This window comes from Bos indicus x Bos taurus, chromosome 5 (genome assembly GCF_003369695.1).
Source record: "Bos indicus x Bos taurus breed Angus x Brahman F1 hybrid chromosome 5, Bos_hybrid_MaternalHap_v2.0, whole genome shotgun sequence".
Taxonomy (NCBI): domain Eukaryota; kingdom Metazoa; phylum Chordata; class Mammalia; order Artiodactyla; family Bovidae; genus Bos; species Bos indicus x Bos taurus.
This window is the reverse complement of record NC_040080.1, coordinates 17763499-17785112: the sequence shown is the minus strand read 5'-3', so window position 1 is coordinate 17785112 and position 21614 is coordinate 17763499. Positions and strand designations below refer to the sequence as shown.

General features: G+C 39.5%; 1 protein-coding gene across 1 annotated transcript in view; it reads right to left on the bottom strand.

Moving 5' to 3' along the window:
• LOC113892397 (antigen WC1.1-like) overlaps nucleotides 1–21614 on the bottom strand; it is a 45166-nt gene that overhangs the window by 20207 nt on the left and 3345 nt on the right. The window contains 3 exon segments of the mRNA XM_027541218.1: nucleotides 2663–2980; nucleotides 3072–3380; nucleotides 17164–17484. Coding sequence (XP_027397019.1) covers nucleotides 2663–2980; nucleotides 3072–3380; nucleotides 17164–17484 — 948 coding nt within the window.

Sequence of the window (21614 nt, the reverse complement as noted above, 5' to 3'; positions counted from 1 at the left end):
TAAATTCCATATATATGCGTTAGTATACTGTATTTATGTTTTTCCTTCTGGCTTACTTCACTCTGTATAATAGGCTCCAGTTTCATCCACCTCATTAGAACTGATTCAAATGTATTCTTTTTAATGGCTGAGTAATACTCCATTGTGTATATGTACCACTGCTTTCTTATCCATTCATCTGCTGATGGACATCTAGGTTGCTTCCATGTCTTGGCTATTATAAACAGTGCTGCGATGAACATTGGGGTACACGTGTCTCTTTCCCTTCTGGTTTCCTCAGTGTGTATGCCCAGCAGTGGGGTTGCTGGGTCATAAGGCAGTTCTATTTCCAGTTTTTTAAGGAATCTCCACACTGTTCTCCATAGTGGCTGTACTAGTTTGCATTCCCACCAACAGTGTAAGAGGGTTCCCTTTTCTCCACACCCTCTCCAGCATTTATTATTTGTAGACTTTTGGATCGCAGCCATTCTGACTGGTGTGAAATGGTACCTCATAGTGGTTTTGATTTGCATTTCTCTGATAATGAGTGATGTTGAGCATCTTTTCATGTGTTTGTTAGCCATCTGTATGTCTTTTTTGGAGAAATGTCTATTTAGTTCTTTGGCCCATTTTTTGATTGGGTCGTTTATTTTTCTGGAGTTGAGCTGTAGGAGTTGCTTGTATATTTTTGAGATTAGTTGTTTGTCGGTTGCTTCATTTGCTATTATTTTCTCCCATTCTGAAGGCTGTCTTTTCACCTTGCTAATAGTTTCCTTTGATGTGCAGAAGCTTTTCAGGTTAATTAGGTCCCATTTGTTTATTTTTGCTTTTATTTCCAATATTCTGGGAGGTGGGTCATTTTCTTATAGCTCGCTGAGATTCCTCAAAACAACAATGTTGGATTCTTTCTAAGTTAGATCACAAAATTCTATGTTATCGACATGTCCCTCTGTCAGTTTGAAAGATATTTGTCACCCTTTGTGACAATGATATCTTTCCACTTTGATGGGCCTTGGAGTTTTGCACTGGTGCTTTTGTATTTGAAGTGGTAGACAACTCTCACCCCCCAAGTCTTTAGTAATTACTTTCAGATGATACATACTCTTCTCTGACCTTGTAAGGATACACCCATTTCACATTCCTTGCTCCTTCCATAGCAAAATTTTAAACTTTTTTGTCTTCTCTGGTTCTTACCACTCACCAGGCTGGCTGCTGAAAACCTCCTTTTTGTTTTGCACAAGGTTCTACTTCAGCTCAAGTGTGTGGTTACCCCCTTGCCCCCAGGACTGTCCTGTTTCCTGAAAACATTCCATTTACTGAAGTTTACTCTCAACTCCACACTTGGGAATACACACAGGGAGCTGTCAACAGGGTAGAGGTAGGCGTGGGTTGATTACTCAGGGCACTGGGGGCACCAATAGGCCCAGGGAGAAGGATCCTCCTTTGGGGTTTCCCCAGAGGCTTGTGTAGAAGTTTTCTGTTGAAGTCTCGAGCACAGTCAGCAAGAACTGAATCCATCTTCTACCCTTTGACATTCTTAATGACCTTTCACATCGTTTCTCTGCCCCCAGTCATGAGGTCTGGCCCCAGAACTCTGGGTGCTATCAGAGAGAAAAGGGTTTATTCGTGCCTCCCACAGAACTGGGGGGCTGGGCACTGACAGATTTCTTCTCTTTCTCCCAAAGGGAAAGGCCCCACTGGCTAGTTTAGCTCCATAGTGTTTCACCTCAGGATGAGGGCAGCACTGGAAAATGACTCTTACCATCTGCAATCTTTCTTTTTTTCTCCAATGGAATGCTGAAATCTGCTTTCAGGAATCCTGGACTCTACCAAGTTTCCTTCATGCATAGGTGTCTGACCAAGTCAGAATTCTCCAGGTTTCTCCAGGTTTTCCCCATAGCTAGAGGGCATGGAGCAGGTTTACTGGCTTCTGCTAACTCCTGTGACATAACAAAGGACTTTGATCCTTACTGGGAGCACAGGTGAGTAAGTATTCTCCTGGCCCCCTGGCACTAGATACTGGTGCCTTCAACATTCACAGAGGCAGTTGAGATCATGGATGTCCATGATGTTCATGGCTGCAAATGCAGGAGACCTGGGTTTGATCCCTGGGTTGGGAAGATTCCCCTGGAGAAGGGAACAGCTACCCACTCCAATATTCTGGCCTGGAGAATTCCATGGACTATCCATAAGGTTGCAAATATTTGGACATGACTGAAGAGAAAGCCCACAAGCAGCAATTAAGCCCCAGCCCAGCCAAAAATAAATAAATAAATCTTTAACAAAAATAATAATATTGTGTGAAATTAACATTTTCTGAATTTCAGTGGATGTCTTTGTACTTAAGAAATGCATGCTGAGTAAAGGAACCTGATATGTATAAGTAATTTTTAAATGGTTCAGAGGGGAAAAAAAACCCCGACTGAAGTACATGCTTATTATTTACACATTGTTCTCAAAGGTTATATGTAGGTAAATAATAATGTTTATTTTTAAATGTATTATTCTTCTTAACATTTCTGCCCTGACTTGAAAATGGATGAACAGTTAGAAGAATCATTTCATAAAAAATAAAAACATTTCATGAAATATCTACATTTTGAAGCCAGTTTTCCCTCACTCTCTACTCTTGGGGATATTTCACTCCAGGAGCATCCACCAGTAGCCCTTCCCTCTCTCTTACCTGAGCAGATTACAGAGGCCGTGTTGTCATGGGAACAGTCAAGACCACCCAGGACAGTCACAGGACAACTCCACAGGAAGGACTCCGCCCCCAAGCAGTGAAATCGGACTGTTGAGATCTGATCACTTCCTTCCACAAAGTGTGGTCCTCTGGGGGTGGAGATGGCAACTCCACAGCCAAGTTGATGGCAGACAACATTGGCATTGGCCAGACTCCAGTGGGAGGCACACAGAGCTCTCCATCTTCCAGAAGTGTTCATCTTCACTTGCCCCTCACATTGAGAGGTGCCGTTTGTCATGAGCTGGACTTCTGAGTATGCTGGATACAAGATGACAGGATTTCAGAAACATCTCATGATTTCTCACCTGAGCAGAGTGTGCAGGGAGGTTATTCCTGACCTGCATCTCACCTGAACAGACAACTTGAACAGCTCCACTGTGGTGACAAGTGGCCCCTGGACAGGGCACTCTGGGACAGAACTGGAGCTTAGGCTCCTCCCCTTTACACCTGAATTCTTCAGCCCAGACCCGGCCATCTGACTCTCTGAAGGGCACGTGTCCCAGGACAGACCCAGCTGTGCCACATCCCAGTTCTGCACAGATGACATGGGCAGTGGAGAGTGCAAAGTTCCCATCAGACACTGGGGTCCACTCTTCTCCAGAATGTACTTCTACTCACCCTAAGCAGGGTCCATCCCCTTCAACCAGATGAACAAATCCTAAGGGAAAACAACAACAAACCAGTGAGTCTTCATGATCCTGGCTTGACAAATGGAAACAACACATCACAGGCAGTGATGTGAAAGCTTTTCTTTTCCAGGAGTGGAGCATGGAGAGAGAACTTGACAGTTACTGTCACAATTACATTTTCATGAACAAGTTTCTGAAGAGAAATTCAGAAAAACCTGCAGAAGCAATTTGGAATGACTGAATTCCAGGAATGTATACTTTGAGATTGGTTAGAAAAGACTATCCTTGGTCTAGGAGCCTGGAAACTACAGGGCTTAAGACAGATGATTGGAATGGCTGAATACAAGGAATACATATTTTAGTGTTAGATACCGGATGACTTTCCATTTATTTTTATCTTTATTAATTTCATTCATAAATGTTTTATTGTAAAAGAAGCTGACATGCTGCCCATATATATATATATATATATATATATATATATAGGATAAGGAGGAAGAAATGGAGAATTGTTGGGAGCCGTGTTAGGCATTACTGACAAAATGGAGGCACGGCCCTAAACCCACTCCCTTTGTTCCATAGGCACGGACCTGGAATGAAGAAGTTAGGCTTTGTGATTCTCACTTGTTTTTTTCGTTTCCTTGGCTGAGTTGACTGAAGAGAATATTAAGGTGCTTATTGTTTTTGAGAGGAGCATGAGAAGGCATAAAGCCTTCTGCAGCTGTGCTCAAAGAATAATTCATAAAGTTAATCACTGACGTTTGTTCAAGGACTTTTACAAAAAAGTGTTCCAGGGTGAGCACACAGGCTGCAGTTTGAGACCATGGGAGGGATTTCTATCTGAAGCCCATTTGTGAGAAAAGTGTTTATGGCAAAGGAATTTGCTGAATTTAGGGCTTAGGAATAATTAAAAGAGTTAGAAGCTAAAGATTTAAGGATTGCTGTAATGTTGGTTCAGATGGTAAAGTGTCTACAATGCGGGAGACCCAGGTTCGATTCCTGGGTTGGGAAGATCCCCTGGAGAAGGAAATGGCAATCCACTCCAGGACTATTGCCTGGAAAATCCCATGGACAGAGGAGCCTGGTAGGCTATAGTCCATGGGGTCTCAAAGAGTCGGACACGACTAAGCGGCTTCACTTTTACTTTTTTGCATATTCTACTATAGCTTATAGAAATTAGGGACTTTAGAGATATTATTAGCTAGAAGCCCTTTCTAAGAAATAGTGAGCTTAGGATACTAGGGGCAAACAGGACTTAGAAAGATAAGAATTAAACTGAGGAATGTGGTATGCAGCCCAGACATTAGCATGAGTTACAGTGTATTCACAAGGACACATGAGAAAAAGTAGATAAGAGAATTGCTGAGGAAGGAACTCCTTTTGAGGGGCAACAATGATTTTTGGAGAAAAATAAATCTGGGTCAATGGGAACTAAAAATATCAAACCTCTGACCTAATGCTTTTGTAAAAGTATAAAAGAGAATCATAAGCTTGAAATGAACAGGCAGTCCAAGAAAAATGAGAGGCTGCCTCAGTTTCTCGCTGACACTGCTCACCTTTTCAGGTTGAACCTCTGGCTGCTGGAGCTGGACTCCAGCAGAGAATGAAAGGAAGGAGGCAGTGAACAAATACACCAATTTGGGGAGTTCCAAGTATCCAATTTGGCAATAAGGAGCTCATGATCTGAGCCACAGTCAGCTCCGGTCTTGTTTTTGCTGACTGTATAGAGCTTCTCCATCTTTGACTGCAAAGAATATAATAATATGATTTTGGTGTTGACCATCTAGTGATGGCCATGTGTAGAGTCTTCTTTTGTGCTGTTGGAGGAGGGTGTTTGCTATGACCAGTGTGTTCTCTTGGCAAAACTAGCTTTTGCTCTGCTTCATTCTGTACCCCAAGGCCACATTTGCCTGTTATTCCAGGTGTTTCTTGACTTCCTACTTTTGCATTCCAGTCCCCTATAATGAAAAGGACATCTTTTTGGGGTGTTAGTTCTAAAAAATCACTTCATGGGAAATAGATAGGGAAACAGTGTCAGACTTTATTTTGGGGGGCTTCAAAATCACTGCAGATGGTGACTGCAGCCATGAAATTAAAAGATGCTTACTCCTTGGAAGAAAAGTTATGACCAACCTAGATAGCACATTGAAAAGCAGAGACATTACTTTGCCAACAAAGGTCCGTCTAGTCAAGGCTATGGTTTTTCCAGTAGTTATGTATGGATGCGAGAGTTGGACTGTGAAGAAAGCTGAGTGCCAAAGAATTGATGCTTTTGAACTGTGGTGTTGGAGAAGACTCTTGAGAGTCCCTTGGACTGCAAGGACATCCAACCAGTCCATTCTAGAGGAGATCAGCCCTGGGTGCTCTTTGGAAGGAATGATGCTGAAGCTGAAACTCCAGTACTTTGGCCACCTCGTGCGAAGAGTTGACTCATTGGAAAAGACTCTGATGCTGGGAGGGATTGGGGGCAAGAGGAGAAGGGGACGACAGAGGATGAGATGGCTGGATGGCATCATCGACTCAAAGGACGTGAGTTTGAGTGAACTCTGGGAGTTGGTGATGGACAAGGAGGCCTGGCATGCTGCAATTCATGGGATCGCAAAGAGTCAGAAACAACTGAGCAACTGAACTGAAGCATCCAATATGGATAAAACATATAAATATTTGGGGAAATATGAGTGGAATAAGTTTCTAGATATTACATCACCCTCTTCTTCTCCCATCTGCCACCTAACCCTGCCATCCTTTTATATTTCTTCCACTTCAAACAAGTAAACACCATCTTAAAAGATTCTGATTGATGGAAAAATGAATCAAAAAGGAAGCAATTGCTATAGAAGTGGAGTGTAGATGAGATATGTGGCAGGTAAGGTGGGATCACAAACCAAAATAAAAATTCATCACTTGGTCATAAAAGGAATACATTTTTAAGAGAATGAAGGTAACTCAATGGAAAAAATATTTAATTTTTCAAGTACAACTCGCTGGTTTGAGTGTGTTCTGATCATTTATTGCTAGAGTTCTTACTGGTAAAGTATTGCCAAACAATTTCCAGCATCCAATCAAAAGATTACTAGAATTCCCCCAAAAGAAAAACGTGACCCATAACAAGTTTTTTAAAAAGCAATTATTGAGGGGGGTTCAGGATGGGGAATACATGTACATCTGTGGCAGATTCATGTTGATGTATGGCAAAACCAATACAATATTGTAAAGTAATTAACCTCCAATGAAAATAAATATATTTATATTAAAAAAAGAAAACAGATTCAGAAATTATAGAGATGATTGAATTGGCTGATAAAATCTTTAAACCACTAATATTAGTACATTTAATGAAGCATAAAAAGAAAGGAAAATCTAGAAAGAAAAACAAATTGGACTTCTAAACACTATCTGAAATGAACAATTATTTGGATTAGTTTAACAAGAGGCTAGACATTGCAGAATAAGAGAATTGGGAAGTTAAACAAATAGCAATAGGGAATACCCAAGCTGAAGTAGAGATAGAAAAGAGAAAAATATGAATGGAAACTCAGTGGCATGTGGGAAAATATCAAATTATATAAAATATGTGTATTTGAAGATGCAGAATAGAAAATGAGGAGAAAATGTTAAGAAATGACAGATGGAATTCTTCTAAATTTTATGAAAACTGTAAACCCACTGGTCCAGGAGGTTAAACAAATCCCAAATGAAATCAAGAAAACATTCTTAGAAAACCCTGTAATACAATTGCTGAAATCCAGTGATAACCAATCAAACAAAAAGAAACAGTCTTAAAAGCAGTCAAAAACGTTGACACATTATATACAGGAAACTAAGACAAGTTGTCCTGACTTTTTGTTGGAGGCAATGTAAGTCCCTTAACAAAGTCAAAACATATTTTAAGCACTGGAGCTGGGGGAGGCGTTACCTAGAATTCAGTCACCTATGAAAATACTTTTCAAAGCTGAATGAAAATTTAAATGAGTTCAGATAAATAAATGATGATAGAATTTGAGGTGACCTGACATATGCTGCACAAAACTGCTACAAAATGCCTTCAGGCTAAAGGCAAATGTTAAAAGATGAAAATGTGGATCCACCCAAAGCTATGGACACTGCACTAAACAGTAATTTTGTGGATAAATATAAACATTTTTCTCTCATTTTTAATATAATAGAATATTTAAGGCAAAATAATAGCAACATTTTATAGGATTCATAATGTAATTACAAGTAGAATGTATAACAACAATAACACAAATGACAAGAACAGGGAAGTGGAAGTTTACTACAGTAGGTTTGACATTGTGTGTTGTGACAAAATGTCATCTCAAGGTAAAATGTGATTGTTCTTCTTGTTCAGTAGCTAAGTCGTGTCTGACTCTTTGTGACCCCATGAACTGCAGCACATCAGGCTTTCTTGTCCTTTACTGTCTCACTCTCTTGAGTTTGCCCAAACTCAAGCCCATTGAGTCGGTGTTGCCATCCAACCATCTCATGCTCTGTCAGCCCCTTCTCCTCCTGCTCTCAATCTTTCCCAGGATCAGGGTCTTTTCCAATGAGTTGGCTATTCAAATGAGGTGGCCAAAGTGTTGGAGCTTCAGCATCGGTCTTTCCAAAGAATATTCAGGGTTGATTTCCTTTAGGATTGACTGTCTTGATCTCCTTGAAGTCCAAGGGACTCTCAAGAGTCTTTTTTTTTTTTTTTTAAACTTTACAATATTGTATTAGTTTTGCCAAATATAGAAATGAATCCACCACAGGTGTACCTGTTTTCCCCATCCTGAACCCTCCTCCCTCCTCCCTCCCCATACCCTCCCTCTGGGTCGTCCCAGTGCACCAGCCCCAACCATCCAGTATCGTGCATCGAACCTGGACTGGCGAGTCATTTCATACATGATATTATACATGTTTCACTGCTATTCTCCCAAATCTCCCCCACCCTCTCCCTCTCCCACAGAGTCCATAAGACTGATCTATACATCAGTATCTCTTTTGCTGTCTCGTACACAGGGTTATTGTTACCATCTTTCTAAATTCCATATATATGCGTTAGTATACTGTATTGGTGTTTTTCTTTCTGGCTTACTTCACTCTGTATAATAAGTTCCAGTTTCATCCACCTCATTAGAACTGATTCAAATGTATTCTTTTTAATGGCTGAGTAATACTCCATTGTGTATATGTACCACTGCTTTCTTATCCATTCATCTGCTGATGGGCATCTAGGTTGCTTCCATGTCCTGGCTATTATAAACAGTGCTGCGATGAACATTGGGGTACACGTGTCTCTTTCCCTTCTGGTTTCCTCAGTGTGTATGCCCAGCAGTGGGATTGCTGGATCATAAGGCAGTTCTATTTCCAGTTTTTTAAGGAATCTCCACACTGTTCTCCAGACTGGCTGTACTAGTTTGCATTCCCACCAACAGTGTAAGAGAGTTCCCTTTTTTCCACACCCTCTCCAGCATTTATTGCTTGTAGACCTATGGATCACAGCCATTCCGACTGGTGTGAAATGGTACCTCATAGTGGTTTTGATTTGCATTTCTTTAATAATGAATGATGTTGAGCATCTTTTCATGTGTTTGTTAGCCATCTGTATGTCTTCTTTGGAGAAATGTCTATTTAGTTCTTTGGCCCACTTTTTGATTGGGTCATTTATTTTTCTGGAGTTGAGCTGTAGGAGTTGCTTGTATATTTTTGAGATTAGTTGTTTGTCAGTTGTTTCATTTGCTATTATTTTCTCCCATTCTGAAGGCTGTCTTTTCACCTTGCTAATAGTTTCCTTTGTTGTGCAGAAACTTTTAAGTTTAATTAGGTCCCACTTGTTTATTTTTGCTTTTATTTCCAATATTCTGGGAGGTGGGTCATAGAGGATCCTGCTGTGATGTATGTCAGAGAGTGTTTTGCCTATGTTCTCCTCTAGGAGTTTTATAGTTTCTGGTCTTATGTTTAGATCTTTAATCCATTTTGAGTTTATTTTTGTGTATGGTGTTAGAAAGTGTTCTAGTTTCATTCTTTTACAAGTGGTTGACCAGTTTTCCCAGCACCACTTGTTAAAGAGATTGTCTTTAATCCATTGTATATTCTTGCCTCCTTTGTCAAAGATAAGGTGTCCATATGTGCGTGGATTTATCTCTGGGCTTTCTATTTTGTTCCATTGATCAATATTTCTGTCTTTGTGCCAGTACCATACTGTCTTGATAACTGTGGCTTTGTAATAGAGCCTGAAGTCAGGCAGGTTGATTCCTCCAGTTCCATTCTTCTTTCTCAAGATAGCTTTGGCTATTCGAGTTTTTTTTTTTATTTCCATACAAATTGTGAAATTATTTGTTCTAGCTCTGTGAAGAATACTGTTGGTAGCTTGATAGGGATTGCATTGAATCTATAAATTGCTTTGGGTAGTATACTCATTTTCACTATATTGATTCTTCCAATCCATGAACATGGTATATTTTCCCATCTATTAGTGTCCTCTTTGATTTCTTTCACCAGTGTTTTATAGTTTTCTATATATAGGTCTTTAGTTTCTTTAGGTAGATATATTCCTAAGTATTTTATTCTTTCCGTTGCAATGGTGAATGGAATTGTTTCCTTAATTCCTCTTTCAGTTTTCTCATTATTAGTGTATAGGAATGCAAGGGATTTCTGTGTGTTGATTTTATATCCTGCAACTTTACTATAGTCATTGATTAGTTCTAGTAATTTTCTGGTGGAGTCTTTAGGGTTTTCTATGTAGAGGATCATGTCATCTGCAAACAGTGAGAGTTTTACTTCTTCTTTTCCAATTTGGATTCCTTTTATTTCTTTTTCTGCTCTGATTGCTGTGGCCAAAACTTCCAAAACTATGTTGAATAGTAATGGTGAAAGTGGGCACCCTTGTCTTGTTCCTGACTTTAGAGGAAATGCTTTCAATTTTTCACCATTGAGGATAATGTTTGCTGTGGGTTTGTCATATATAGCTTTTATTATGTTGAGGTATGTTCCTTCTATTCCTGCTTTCTGGAGACTTCTTATCATAAACGGATGTTGAATTTTGTCAAAGGCTTTCTCTGCATCTATTGAGATAATCATATGGTTTTTGTTTTTCAATTTGTTAATGTGGTGTATTACATTGATTGATTTGCGGATATTGAAGAATCCTTGCATCCCTGGGATAAAGCCCACTTGGTCATGGTGTATGATCTTTTTAATGTGTTGTTGGATTCTGATTGCTAGAATTTTGTTAAGGATTTTTGCATCTATGTTCATCAGTTATATTGGCCTGTAGTTTTCTTTTTTTGTGGGATCTTTGTCAGGTTTCGGTATTAGGGTCATGGTGGCCTCATAGAATGAGTTTGGAAGTTTACCTTCCTCTGCAATTTTCTGGAAGAGTTTGAGCAGGATAGGTGTTAGCTCTTCTCTAAATTTTTGGTAGAATTCGGCTGTGAAGCCGTCTGGACCTGGGCTTTTGTTTGCTGGAAGATTTTTGATTACAGTTTCAATTTCCGTGCTTGTGATGCGTCTGTTAAGATTTTCTATTTCTTCCTGGTCCAGTTTTGGAAAGTTGTACTTTTCTAAGAATTTGTCCATTTCTTCCACGTTGTCCATTTTATTGGTATATAATTGTTGATAGTAGTCTCTTATGATCCTTTGTATTTATGTGTTGTCTGTTGTGATCTCTCCATTTTCATTTCTAATTTTATTGATGTGATTTTTCTCCCTTTGTTTCTTGATGAGTCTGGCTAATGGTTTGTCAATTTTATTTATCCTTTCAAAGAACCAGCTTTTGGCTTTGTTGATTTTTGCTATGGTCTCTTTTGTTTCTTTTGCATTTATTTCTGCCCTAATTTTTAAGATTTCTTTCCTTCTACTAACCCTGGGGTTCTTCATTTCTTCCTTTTCTAGTTGTTTTAGGTGTAGGGTTAGGTTATTTATTTGACTTTTTTCTTGTTTCTTGAGGTATGCCTGTATTGCTATGAACTTTCCCCTTAGGACTGCTTTTAAAGTGTCCCACAGGTTTTGGGTTGTTGTGTTTTCATTTTCTTTAGTTTCTATGCAAATTTTCATTTTTTTTAATTTCTTCTGTGATTTGTTGGTTATTCAGCAGCGTGTTGTTCATCCTCCATATTTTGGAATTTTTAATAGTTTTTCTCCTGTAATTGAGATCTAATCTTACTGCATTGTGGTCAGAAAAGATGCTTGGAATGATTTCTATTTTTTTGAATTTACCAAGGCTAGATTTATGGCCCAGGGTGTGATCTATCCTGGAGAAGGTTCCATGTGCGCTTGAGAAAAAGGTGAAATTCATTGTTTTGGGATGAAATGTCCTATAGATGTCAATTAGCTCTAACTGGTCTATTGTATCATTTAACGTTTGTGTTTCCTTGTTAATTTTCTGTTTAGTTGATCTATCCATAGGTGTGAGTGGGGTATTAAAGTCTCCCACTCTTATTGTGTTATTGTTAATTTCTCCTTTCATACTTGTTAGCATTTGTCTTACATATTGCGGCGCTCCCGTGTTGGGTGCATATATATTTATAATTGTTATATCTTCTTCTTGGATTGATCCTTTGATCATTACGTAGTGACCCTCTTTGTCTCTTTTCACGGCCTTTGTTTTAAAGTCTATTTTATCTGATATAAGTATTGCTACTCCTGCTTTCTTTTGGTCCCTATTTGCATGGAAAATCTTTCTCCAGCCCTTCACTTTCAGTCTGCATGTGTCCCCTGTTTTGAGGTGGGTCTCTTGTAGACAACATATGTAGGGGTCTTGTTTTTGTATCCATTCAGCCAGTCTTTGTCTTTTGGTTGGGGCATTCAACCCATTTACGTTTAAGGTAGTTACTGATAAGTATGATCCCGTTGCCATTTTCTTTATTGTTTTGGGTTCGAGTTTATACACCGTTTTTGTGTTTCCTGTCTAGAGAATATCCTTTAGTATTTGTTGGAGAGCTGGTTTGGTGGTGCTGAATTCTCTCAGCTTTTGCTTGTCTGAGAAGCTTTTGATTTCTCCTTCATATTTGAATGAGATCCTTGTTGGGTACAATAATCTGGGCTGTAGGTTATTTTCTTTCATCACTTTAAGTATGTATTGCCATTCCCTCCTGGCTTGAAGAGTTTCTATTGAAAGATCAGCTGTTATCCTTATGGGAATTCCCTTGTGTGTTATTTGCTGTTTTTCCCTTGCTACTTTTAATATTTGTTCTTTGTGTTTGATCTTTGTTAATTTGATTAATATGTGTCTTGGGGTGTTTCGCCTTGGGTTTATCATGTTTAGGACTCTCTGGGTTTCTTGGACTTGGGTGATTATTTCCTTCCCCATTTTAGGGAAGTTTTCAACTATTATCTCTTCAAGTATTTTCTCATGGTCTTTCTTTTTGTCTTCTTCTTCTGGGACTCCTATGAATCGAATGTTGTAGCGTTTAATATTGTCCTGGAGGTCTCTGAGATTGTCCTCATTTCTTTTAATTCATTTTTCTTTTATCCTCTCTGATTCATTTATTTCTACCATTCTATCTTCTAATTCACTAATCCTATCTTCTGCCTCTGTTATTCTACTATTTGTTGCCTCCAGAGTGTTTTTAATTTCATTTATTGCATTATTCATTTTATATTGACTCTCTTTTATTTCTTCTAGGTCCTTGTTAAACCTTTCTTGCATCTTCTCAATCTTTGTCTCCAAGCTATTTATCTGTGATTCCATTTGATTTCAAGATTTTGGATCAATTTCACTATCATTATTTGGAATTCTTTATCAGGTAGATTCCCTATCTCTTCCTCTTTTGTTTGGTTTGGTGGGCATTTATCCTGTTCCTTTATCTGCTGGGTATTCCTCTGTCTCTTCATCTTGTTTAAATTGCTGAGTTTGGGGTGTCCTTTCTGTATTCTGGCAGTTTGTGGAGTTCTCTTTATTGTGGCGTTTCCTCACTCTGTGTGGGTTTGTACAGGTGGCTTGTCAAGGTTTCTTGGTTAGGGAAGCTTGTGTCAGTGTTCTGGTGGGTGGAGCTGTATTTCTTCTCTCTGGAGTGCAATGAAGTGTCCAGTAATGAGTTATGGGATGTCTATGGTTTTGGGGTGATTCTGGGCTGTCTGTATCTTGGAGCTCAGGGCTGTGTTCCTTGCTGCTGGAGAATTTGCTTGGTATGTCTTGCCCTGAAACTCCTTTTGAAGACTTGGGTTGCTTTTCTGGGTGCCTGATGTCCTCTGCCGGCATTCAGAAGTTGTTTTGTGGAATTTACTTGGCATTTAAATGTTCTTTTGATGAATTTGTGGAGGAGAAAGTGTTCTCCCTGTCCTACTCCTCCGCCATCTTAGCTCCCCCCCCCCCCGCCCCGCCATGTCCAGTTCTAACTGTTGCCTCCTGACCTGCATATAGGTTTCTCAAGAGGCAGGTCATGTGGTCTGGTATTCCCATCTCTTTCAGAATTTTCCACAGTTTATTGTGATCCACAGAGTCAAAGGCTTTGGCATAGTCAATAAAGCAGAAATAAATGTTTTTCTGGAACTCTCTTGCTTTTTCAATGATCCAGCAGGTGTTGGCAGTTTGATCTCTGGTTCCTCTGCCTTTTCTAAATCCAGCTTGAACATCTGGAAGTTCATGGTTCTTGTATTGCTGAAGCCTGGCTTGGAAGATTTTGAGCATTACTTTACTAGCGTGTGAGATAGTGCAATTGTGCGGTAGTTTGAGCATTCTTTGGCATTACTTTTCTTTGGGATTGGAATGAGAGCTGACCTTTTCCAGTCCTGTGGCCACTGCTGAGTTTTCCAAGTTTGCTGGCATATTGAGTGCAGCACTTTCACAGCATCATCTTTCAGGATTTGAATAGTTCAACTGGAGTTCCATCACCTCCACTAGCTTTGTTTGTAGTGATGCTTTCTAAGGCCCACTTGACTTCACATTCCAGGATGTCTGGCTCTAGGTGAGTGATCACACCTACAGGTGCTGAAATTTCTCATACATACCTGACACTTATAATTGAGAGGAATAAACTCCAAAAGTTCAATTTCAACTAAAATAATGAAAAGGTCTGCTATTCTAATATTATCTCTGCTGCATCACCACCAATTTGACTTACCTTCATATCAATAAAACATTTCCTGAAAATATAGAAAAGAGATAGCAGTAGCAGGAATCGGGTGACAAAGATTAATAGAAAAAAACTGCAAGTGTTCATAAAAGCTTGAGAACCTAGGTTAGAGCAATGGTAAATAGGACTTCCCTGGTGGTTCAGATGGTAAGAATCTGCCTGTAGTGCAGGAGACTCAGGTTTGATTCCTGGGTTGAGGATGGAATGGCAATCCGCTCCAGTGTTCTTGCCTGGAAAATCCCATGGACAGAGAAGCCTGGCAGGTTAGAGGCCATGGGGTGACAAAGAGTCAGAAAGAACTTGGAGACTAAACCACTGCTGCCACCAATCAGGGAGTACAAACCACAGTCAAATTTTAAATGCCAGAGCACACCCAATCTGTTTTTTATTAAGTATGTCCCAACTGGAATTAATATCAAGACACCAATTTTCTAAATATAATATTAGAAGTACCAAAATCACACAAAGTTTCAAGAAAACACATTCCCTTTTAATTTAGATGCTGATTCATCAAAAGGTAGGGCCTCCTGTAAGGTTTCACAAGTTCATCTGCAATTCGAACCATAATTAAGACATTATGACATTAAGGAATGTTACTGGAAGAGTGACTTATTGGGAAAGACTCTGATGCTGGGAAAGATTGAGGGCAGAAGGAGAAGGGGGTGGCAGAGAATTAGGTGGCTGGATAGCATCATCAACACAATGAACGTGAATTTGAGCAAATTCTTGGAGATAGTGAAGGACAGGGAAGCCTGGTGTGATGCAACTCATAATATTGCAAAGATTCGTACATGACTTACCGATTGAACAATTGGAAATGCCAAAAGACATGTTTTCTTAAAACAATAACTCCTAACTGAAATTCAAACATCCCTTAAAATAATTATTTTAATAATAATATTGTAATAAAGAGAGTGAAGGAGAACCTTTGAGGAGATCAACAGATATGTGGCATAGACTGTGGTCGGGATTTCACAGATGTATACTGATCACCCCACTCATTAAGTTGTACTAACTACATATTGCTTTTTGTATGTCAGTCATACCTCAATATAGTACTTGTAAAAAAGGAAAGAAGTGTTTTCTTTGGGACCTCAAGAAAATCATCAAAGATCTGCTAAAGATGAGATTGGAAAAGATAATCTTCCAGTTATTTTCCCCAACAAAACACAGAGAGCTGATTGGCTGTGGCTGCTAGGGACCTACTGCAGATGTCCTTAGGGTGAACCTTTAAACCATATCATCATGTTGAGTGACCCTTTCCTAAGATCCAACCACATATTTTAGGAAACTTGTTGTAATGTCTGATAATATCTTCCTCAATTCAAGCTATGCTGCTGGGATTAATGTCCTGAAGAATTCATCAAACATTCTGATAAAAACTGGGAACATCTCTGGCAAACACTGTGACCACCCAATCACATTCTAGTTTTAACCTTAGTATAGGTGAAATACATACAGTCAGGATTGAGCCCTTTTTATGTGTCATTTCATGCTTCTTACCCTCACTGTGCTTTAGGTTTGCTCCGACTTCAGTGCTGTAAATTTAAAACTTTAGGTTTTCCTGCAGCCTCAACAACCCCACAAATAGGAGATGACCTCCCCACCCAGGCGAACAGGTGCACCTGTGTAAGGAGATTAGCCCCTGCCACAAACCCCGCTTATGGCCCTCCCCTGTGACCTACTGATATTCAAACACACCCATGAAACCTCCCTTTTCCTAGTATATCTCCACCCTGACCCCCAGTATTGTCACTTCTCCATGGGTATTTACACCCCATGTTGGGTTCCCACTGCTAGGTGGATCCTGGTCTATTGGTCCCTCTCCCATGTACCCATCTTATGGTCTCTGTCTCTCTAGGACCAGTGAGTATAATACACTTTGTTTGCCTGCTTCTCTCCTATATACCATCCTGTAGCTGCACTTGTCTGACAATGTCATGAAAGAATACAAAAAGCTACCATAATGAAACTAATTAATCAAGGTCCAACCTGACAGTTATACATGTATGAAACATTTGAGCTCACCTCCCTGCCTCCTATGAGACACATCACAGAGACTGGAGGGACCAGTGACTATGGATCTGGAGACTTTCTGTCCAGGGTCAGTTCAGTTCAGTTGAGTCACTCAGTCGTGTCCGACTCTTTGAGACCCCATGGACTGAATGCATGCCGGGCCTCCCTGTTCATCACCAACTCCTGGAGTTTACTCAAACTCATGTCCATTGAGTCAGTGATGCCATCCAACCATCTCATCCTCTGTTGTCTCCTTCTCCATCCGCTTTCAATCTTTCCCAGCATCAAGGTCTTTTCCAATGATTCAGTTCTTAGCATCAGGTGGCCAAAGTATTGGAGCTTCAGCTTCAGCATCAGTCCTTCCAATGAATATTCAGGACTGATTTCCTTTAGGATGAACTGGTTGGATCTCCTTGCAGTCCAAGGGACTCTCAAGAGTGTTCTCCAACACCACAGTTCAAAAGCATCAATTCTTCAGTGCTCAGCTTTCTTTATAGAAAGCTCAGGACCAAGTCAGACCTTATGTTCCTTTGAATACCTAATGTTCAAGAAAGCACTGTGTGACTGAAATCTTCACCCAAGTATGAAGTATAAAGACTACCCTGGTAGTCCAGTGGTTAAGTATAAAGACCACCATTCAAGTAAGTTCTACGGTATGTGACCCATATTCTCATAGCTATTCTGTGAATAAGACTGAGGCTTTTTCTGCTGGGAATCCCTCCCAGACCACAGGGCTTACCTGAGCAGACTGCTCCCACATCCTTGTCATGGGAATTGCCCTCAGGGTGATGATCTTTAACAGGAGGATAACTACACTCCATGATAGCTGACTCTGGACCTTTGCAATAAATATAAGGAAACCAAATGGGGCCAATCCCTGGGCCAAAATGAGCCCTCTTGGGAGCATCAGTGGCACTTCCACATCCCAGCTGTCTGCACACCACAGCTGCCTCCTCCATGCTCCAGTTCAGATCATCCACTGTGCCCCATTCTCCTTGGTGCTTCACTTCCACTCTCCCCTCACAGTAGTGGTCTCCATCCTTCAGCCTCGCCTCCAGAGCTGCAAGAGAGACACAGGACATAGGAGAGATTTTGGAGATTTGCACCAGTGGTGTGCTGGTAAGTATTAAAAGATGAATACTCTATTCTCTGGAAAAATCACTGTGAATAGAAAGTGTTGACTTCTGTGGTATAAACATTCCCACCATGGCCAACTCAAAGCTCCCAGTGTGCCATCACTGAACCTGGAGCAGGAAGGGAGGCACCAGGAATTTCTCACGAGTCTGTAGAACCAGCTCCAGGGACACCACCTAGGACAGGCCTCCAGAGACTCTGGATGCTGCCCTCCCTGTAGATGTGCCCAAGACTACTGGGCCCAGCTCCTCCAACATCTCAGTTGCAGTTCATGGCCCAGGATCCAGGGAGGAATCCTCCCTCTCCTTCACTGTCTATAGCGAGCATCTCATCCAACTTAGGAACAAAGGACTGTGCTAACAAGCTCTAAATCATACCAGTTGTTCCTGTCATCTGGTATTCATGTCCTTGTGTAATCCCCACGCTTGGGTGTAACTAGTAACATGAGTCTAACAAACAGAATTTGGTGAAAGTGATGAGATGTCATTTAAGAGATTAATTTTTAAGACAATTCTGGTTTCTCCTGGTGACCTATCCTGCTCTCTCTGTCTTGATGAAGCCAGTTGCCACATTGTGAGCTATGTATGGAGAGACCCACATGATAAGGAATCGAGGGAGATCTCTAGCTCATGGCAGAAAGGGACTGGTGCTCTCAGTTAAACGGTCCACCAAGGTCTGAATGCTGCCAACATCCAGGTGAGTATATTTGGGTGATATCCACTCCTAGATGAACCTTTTAATAAATGCAGGCCTGTGATACATACCATATGTGTGTCTATAACTGATCCCTGGTGTATATGGGCACCTGTACCTGGTCCCTCAATGCCAACTGGGTGCACACTTCTGGCACTGACTCTAGCCACTGCCACTGCCTGCCATGGTCCCTAGCCATTGGACCTAGGGGTACTATTGTTAATATACTGAGTATACTAACAATCCTTACAGCCACTTCACATCTCCTGCAACGCTTGCTAAAGTCCTCAGAGTTGTCAGAGCACCTGAATTTATTATACATCATTCAGACAGATAATCAATTAGAAACAGCAGATTTGAAGAACCTAGTGCACTGGGACGACCCAGAGGGATGGTATGGGGAGGGAGGAGGGAGGAGGGTTCAGGATGGGGAACACATGTATACCTGTGGTGGATTCATTTTGATATTTGGCAAAACTAATACAATTATGTAAAGTTTAAAAATAAAATAAAATTAGAAAAAGAAAAAAGCACTTCAGAGTACTGAAATGAAGAACCTAGTAAACAAATGGACTTAACAGACATATACAGAACATTTTATCCACCAGCAGTAGAATACATATTCTTCTCAACTACGCACAGAATATTTTCCAGAATAGATCATGTTAAGCAACAAAACAAGTCTTAACAAATTCAAAAATATAGAAATATTATCAAATATATTTTCTGAGTACAGCTATTTGAAATTAAAAAATCAACAATAGGAGGAAACTGGCAAAATCACAAATATGTGGAAATTCAACAACAAGCTCCTGAACAGCCAATGATAAAAAAGAAATCCAAAGGCATATTAAAAATATTCTGAGATAAACAAAAGTAGAAACACACATTCAAACACTATATACTGCATCCAAAGCAGTTATAAGAGGGAAATTTATAGTGATAAATGCATACTTTAAAAAGAAAGATCTCAAATAGACAACCTAATATTGCAAATCAAAGAACTAAAAGAGAAGAATGAAGTAAACCAAAATCTAGCAAAGGAAGGAAAAAACAAAGATTAGAGCATAAATAAATGAAATAGAATATAAGAAAGTGATAGAAAAGATTAACAGAGGTCATTCTTGAAAAAAATAAACAAAAATGACAAACTTTAAGCTGTACTAATCAAGAAAATAAATGAGAAGATTCAAATAAATAAAATCGGATAGGAAACAGGGGACATTAAAACTGATACAACAGAATACAAACCATAAGAGGCTCCTATGGAAAATTATAGGCCAACAATTTGGATAATCTAGAAAAAATGATTTAGAAATGCTCACTGGTGACTTCTATCAAATATTTATACAAGAAAAACATCTGTTTTTTTTTTTACAATCTTCTAAAAATTGAGGAATGAGCACTCTGCAAATCATTTTACATATCCTGCATTAGCCTGATACCAAAGCTATGTAAAAACACTACAAGAAAGGAAAATTACAAGCCAATGTCCCATTAATACAAATGCCAAAATTCATAACAAATTTAGCCAAGGGAATTCAACAACACATTAAAAAGATTATATACTGTGAGCAAGTGGAATTAATCTCTAGGATGCAAAGATAGTTCAACATGTGTAAATCAATAAATGTCATACACCACATTAATACAATGAAAGATAAAAATCATAAGACCATCTCAATAGATGCAGAAAAGATGTTTGACAAAATTCAACACTCTTAAATTTTTTAACTCTCAAAAACTGCATATAGAAGGAACATTTCTCAATATAATATAAATCATATATGAGAAGCCCATAGTTAATATCAAACTCAATGTTCCTCTAAGATCAGGAATAACATAAACATGTCCTCTGTTACCAATCTTAATCCACATAGTACTGGAAGTCCCAGATATAGCAAGTAAGCAAAAAGAAATAAAATTATCCAAATAGAAAAAGAAAATTTTCTCCGTTTCCAAAAGACATAATATTATTATAGAAAATTCTAATAGTATATCAATAGAACAACTGTTAGAACTAATAAATTCAAAAAAGTCACAGAAGACAAAATCAAACTACAGAAATTGGTTGCGTTTCTACACACTAACAAGGAAACATCCGGAAAAAAAAGAAACAATCTCTTTAAAATGGTATAAGAAGCCATAAAATGTTAAAAATAAATTTAACCAAAAAGATGAAAGAGCTATACTCAAAAATCAATAAGACTAATGAGAGACATTGAAGAAGACACTAAAAAAATGGAAAGAGAGCCCATGTTCATAGATTGGAAGAATTAATATTGTTAAAATGTCTATACTACCCAAAGCCATCTATAGATTCAAAGCAATTCCAATAGTATTTTTCATAGAAATAGAAAAAATCTTAAAATTTGTGTCAAACCACAAAACCTCAAATAGCCAAAGCAATTTTAAAGTGAAAAAGAGAAAATAATAGCAAAACTGGAGGTGACTTGCCTGGTGATCCAGTGATTAAGAATCTGCCTACCCAATACAGGAGACACAGTTTCTATCTTGGGCCAAAGAAGATCCCACATTCCACAGAGTAACAGAGCCCGTGTACCTAGAGTCTGTGCTCCGCAACAAGAGAAGGCACTGCAGTGAGAAGACTGAGCACCACAGGGAAGGGCAGTCCCGACCTCTGCAGCTAGAGAAAGCCAGCGGGAAGAACTCATTATCAGAGAAATGCAAATCAAAACCACTATGAGGTACCATCTCACACCAGTCAGAATGGCTGCGATCCAAAAGTCTACAAATAATAAATGCTGGAGAGGGTGTGGAGAAAAGGGAACCCTCTTACACTGTTGGTGGGAATGCAAACTAGTACAGCCACTATGGAGAACAGTGTGGAGATCCCTTAAAAAACTGGAAATAGAACTGCCTTATGATCCAGCACTCCCACTGCTGGGCATACACACTGAGGAAACCAGAAGGGAAAGAGACACATGTACCCCAATGTTCATCGCAGCACTGTTTATAATAGCCAGGACATGGAAGCAACCTAGATGTCCATCAGCAGATGAATGGATAAGAAAGCTGTGTTACATATACACAATGGAGTATTACTCAGCCATTAAAAAGAATACATTTGAATCAGTTCTAATGAGGTGGATGAAACCGGAGCCTATTATACAGAGTGAAGTAAGCCAGAAGGAAAAACACCAATACAGTATACTAAAGATGGTAACAATAACCCTGTGTACGAGACAGCAAAAGAGACAGTGATGTATAGAACAGTCTTATGGACTCTGAGGGAGAGGGAGAGGGTGGGAAGATTTGGGAGAATAGCATTGAAACATGTAAAATATCATGTATGAAACGAGATGCCAGTCCAGGTTCGATGCACAATACTGGATGCTTGGG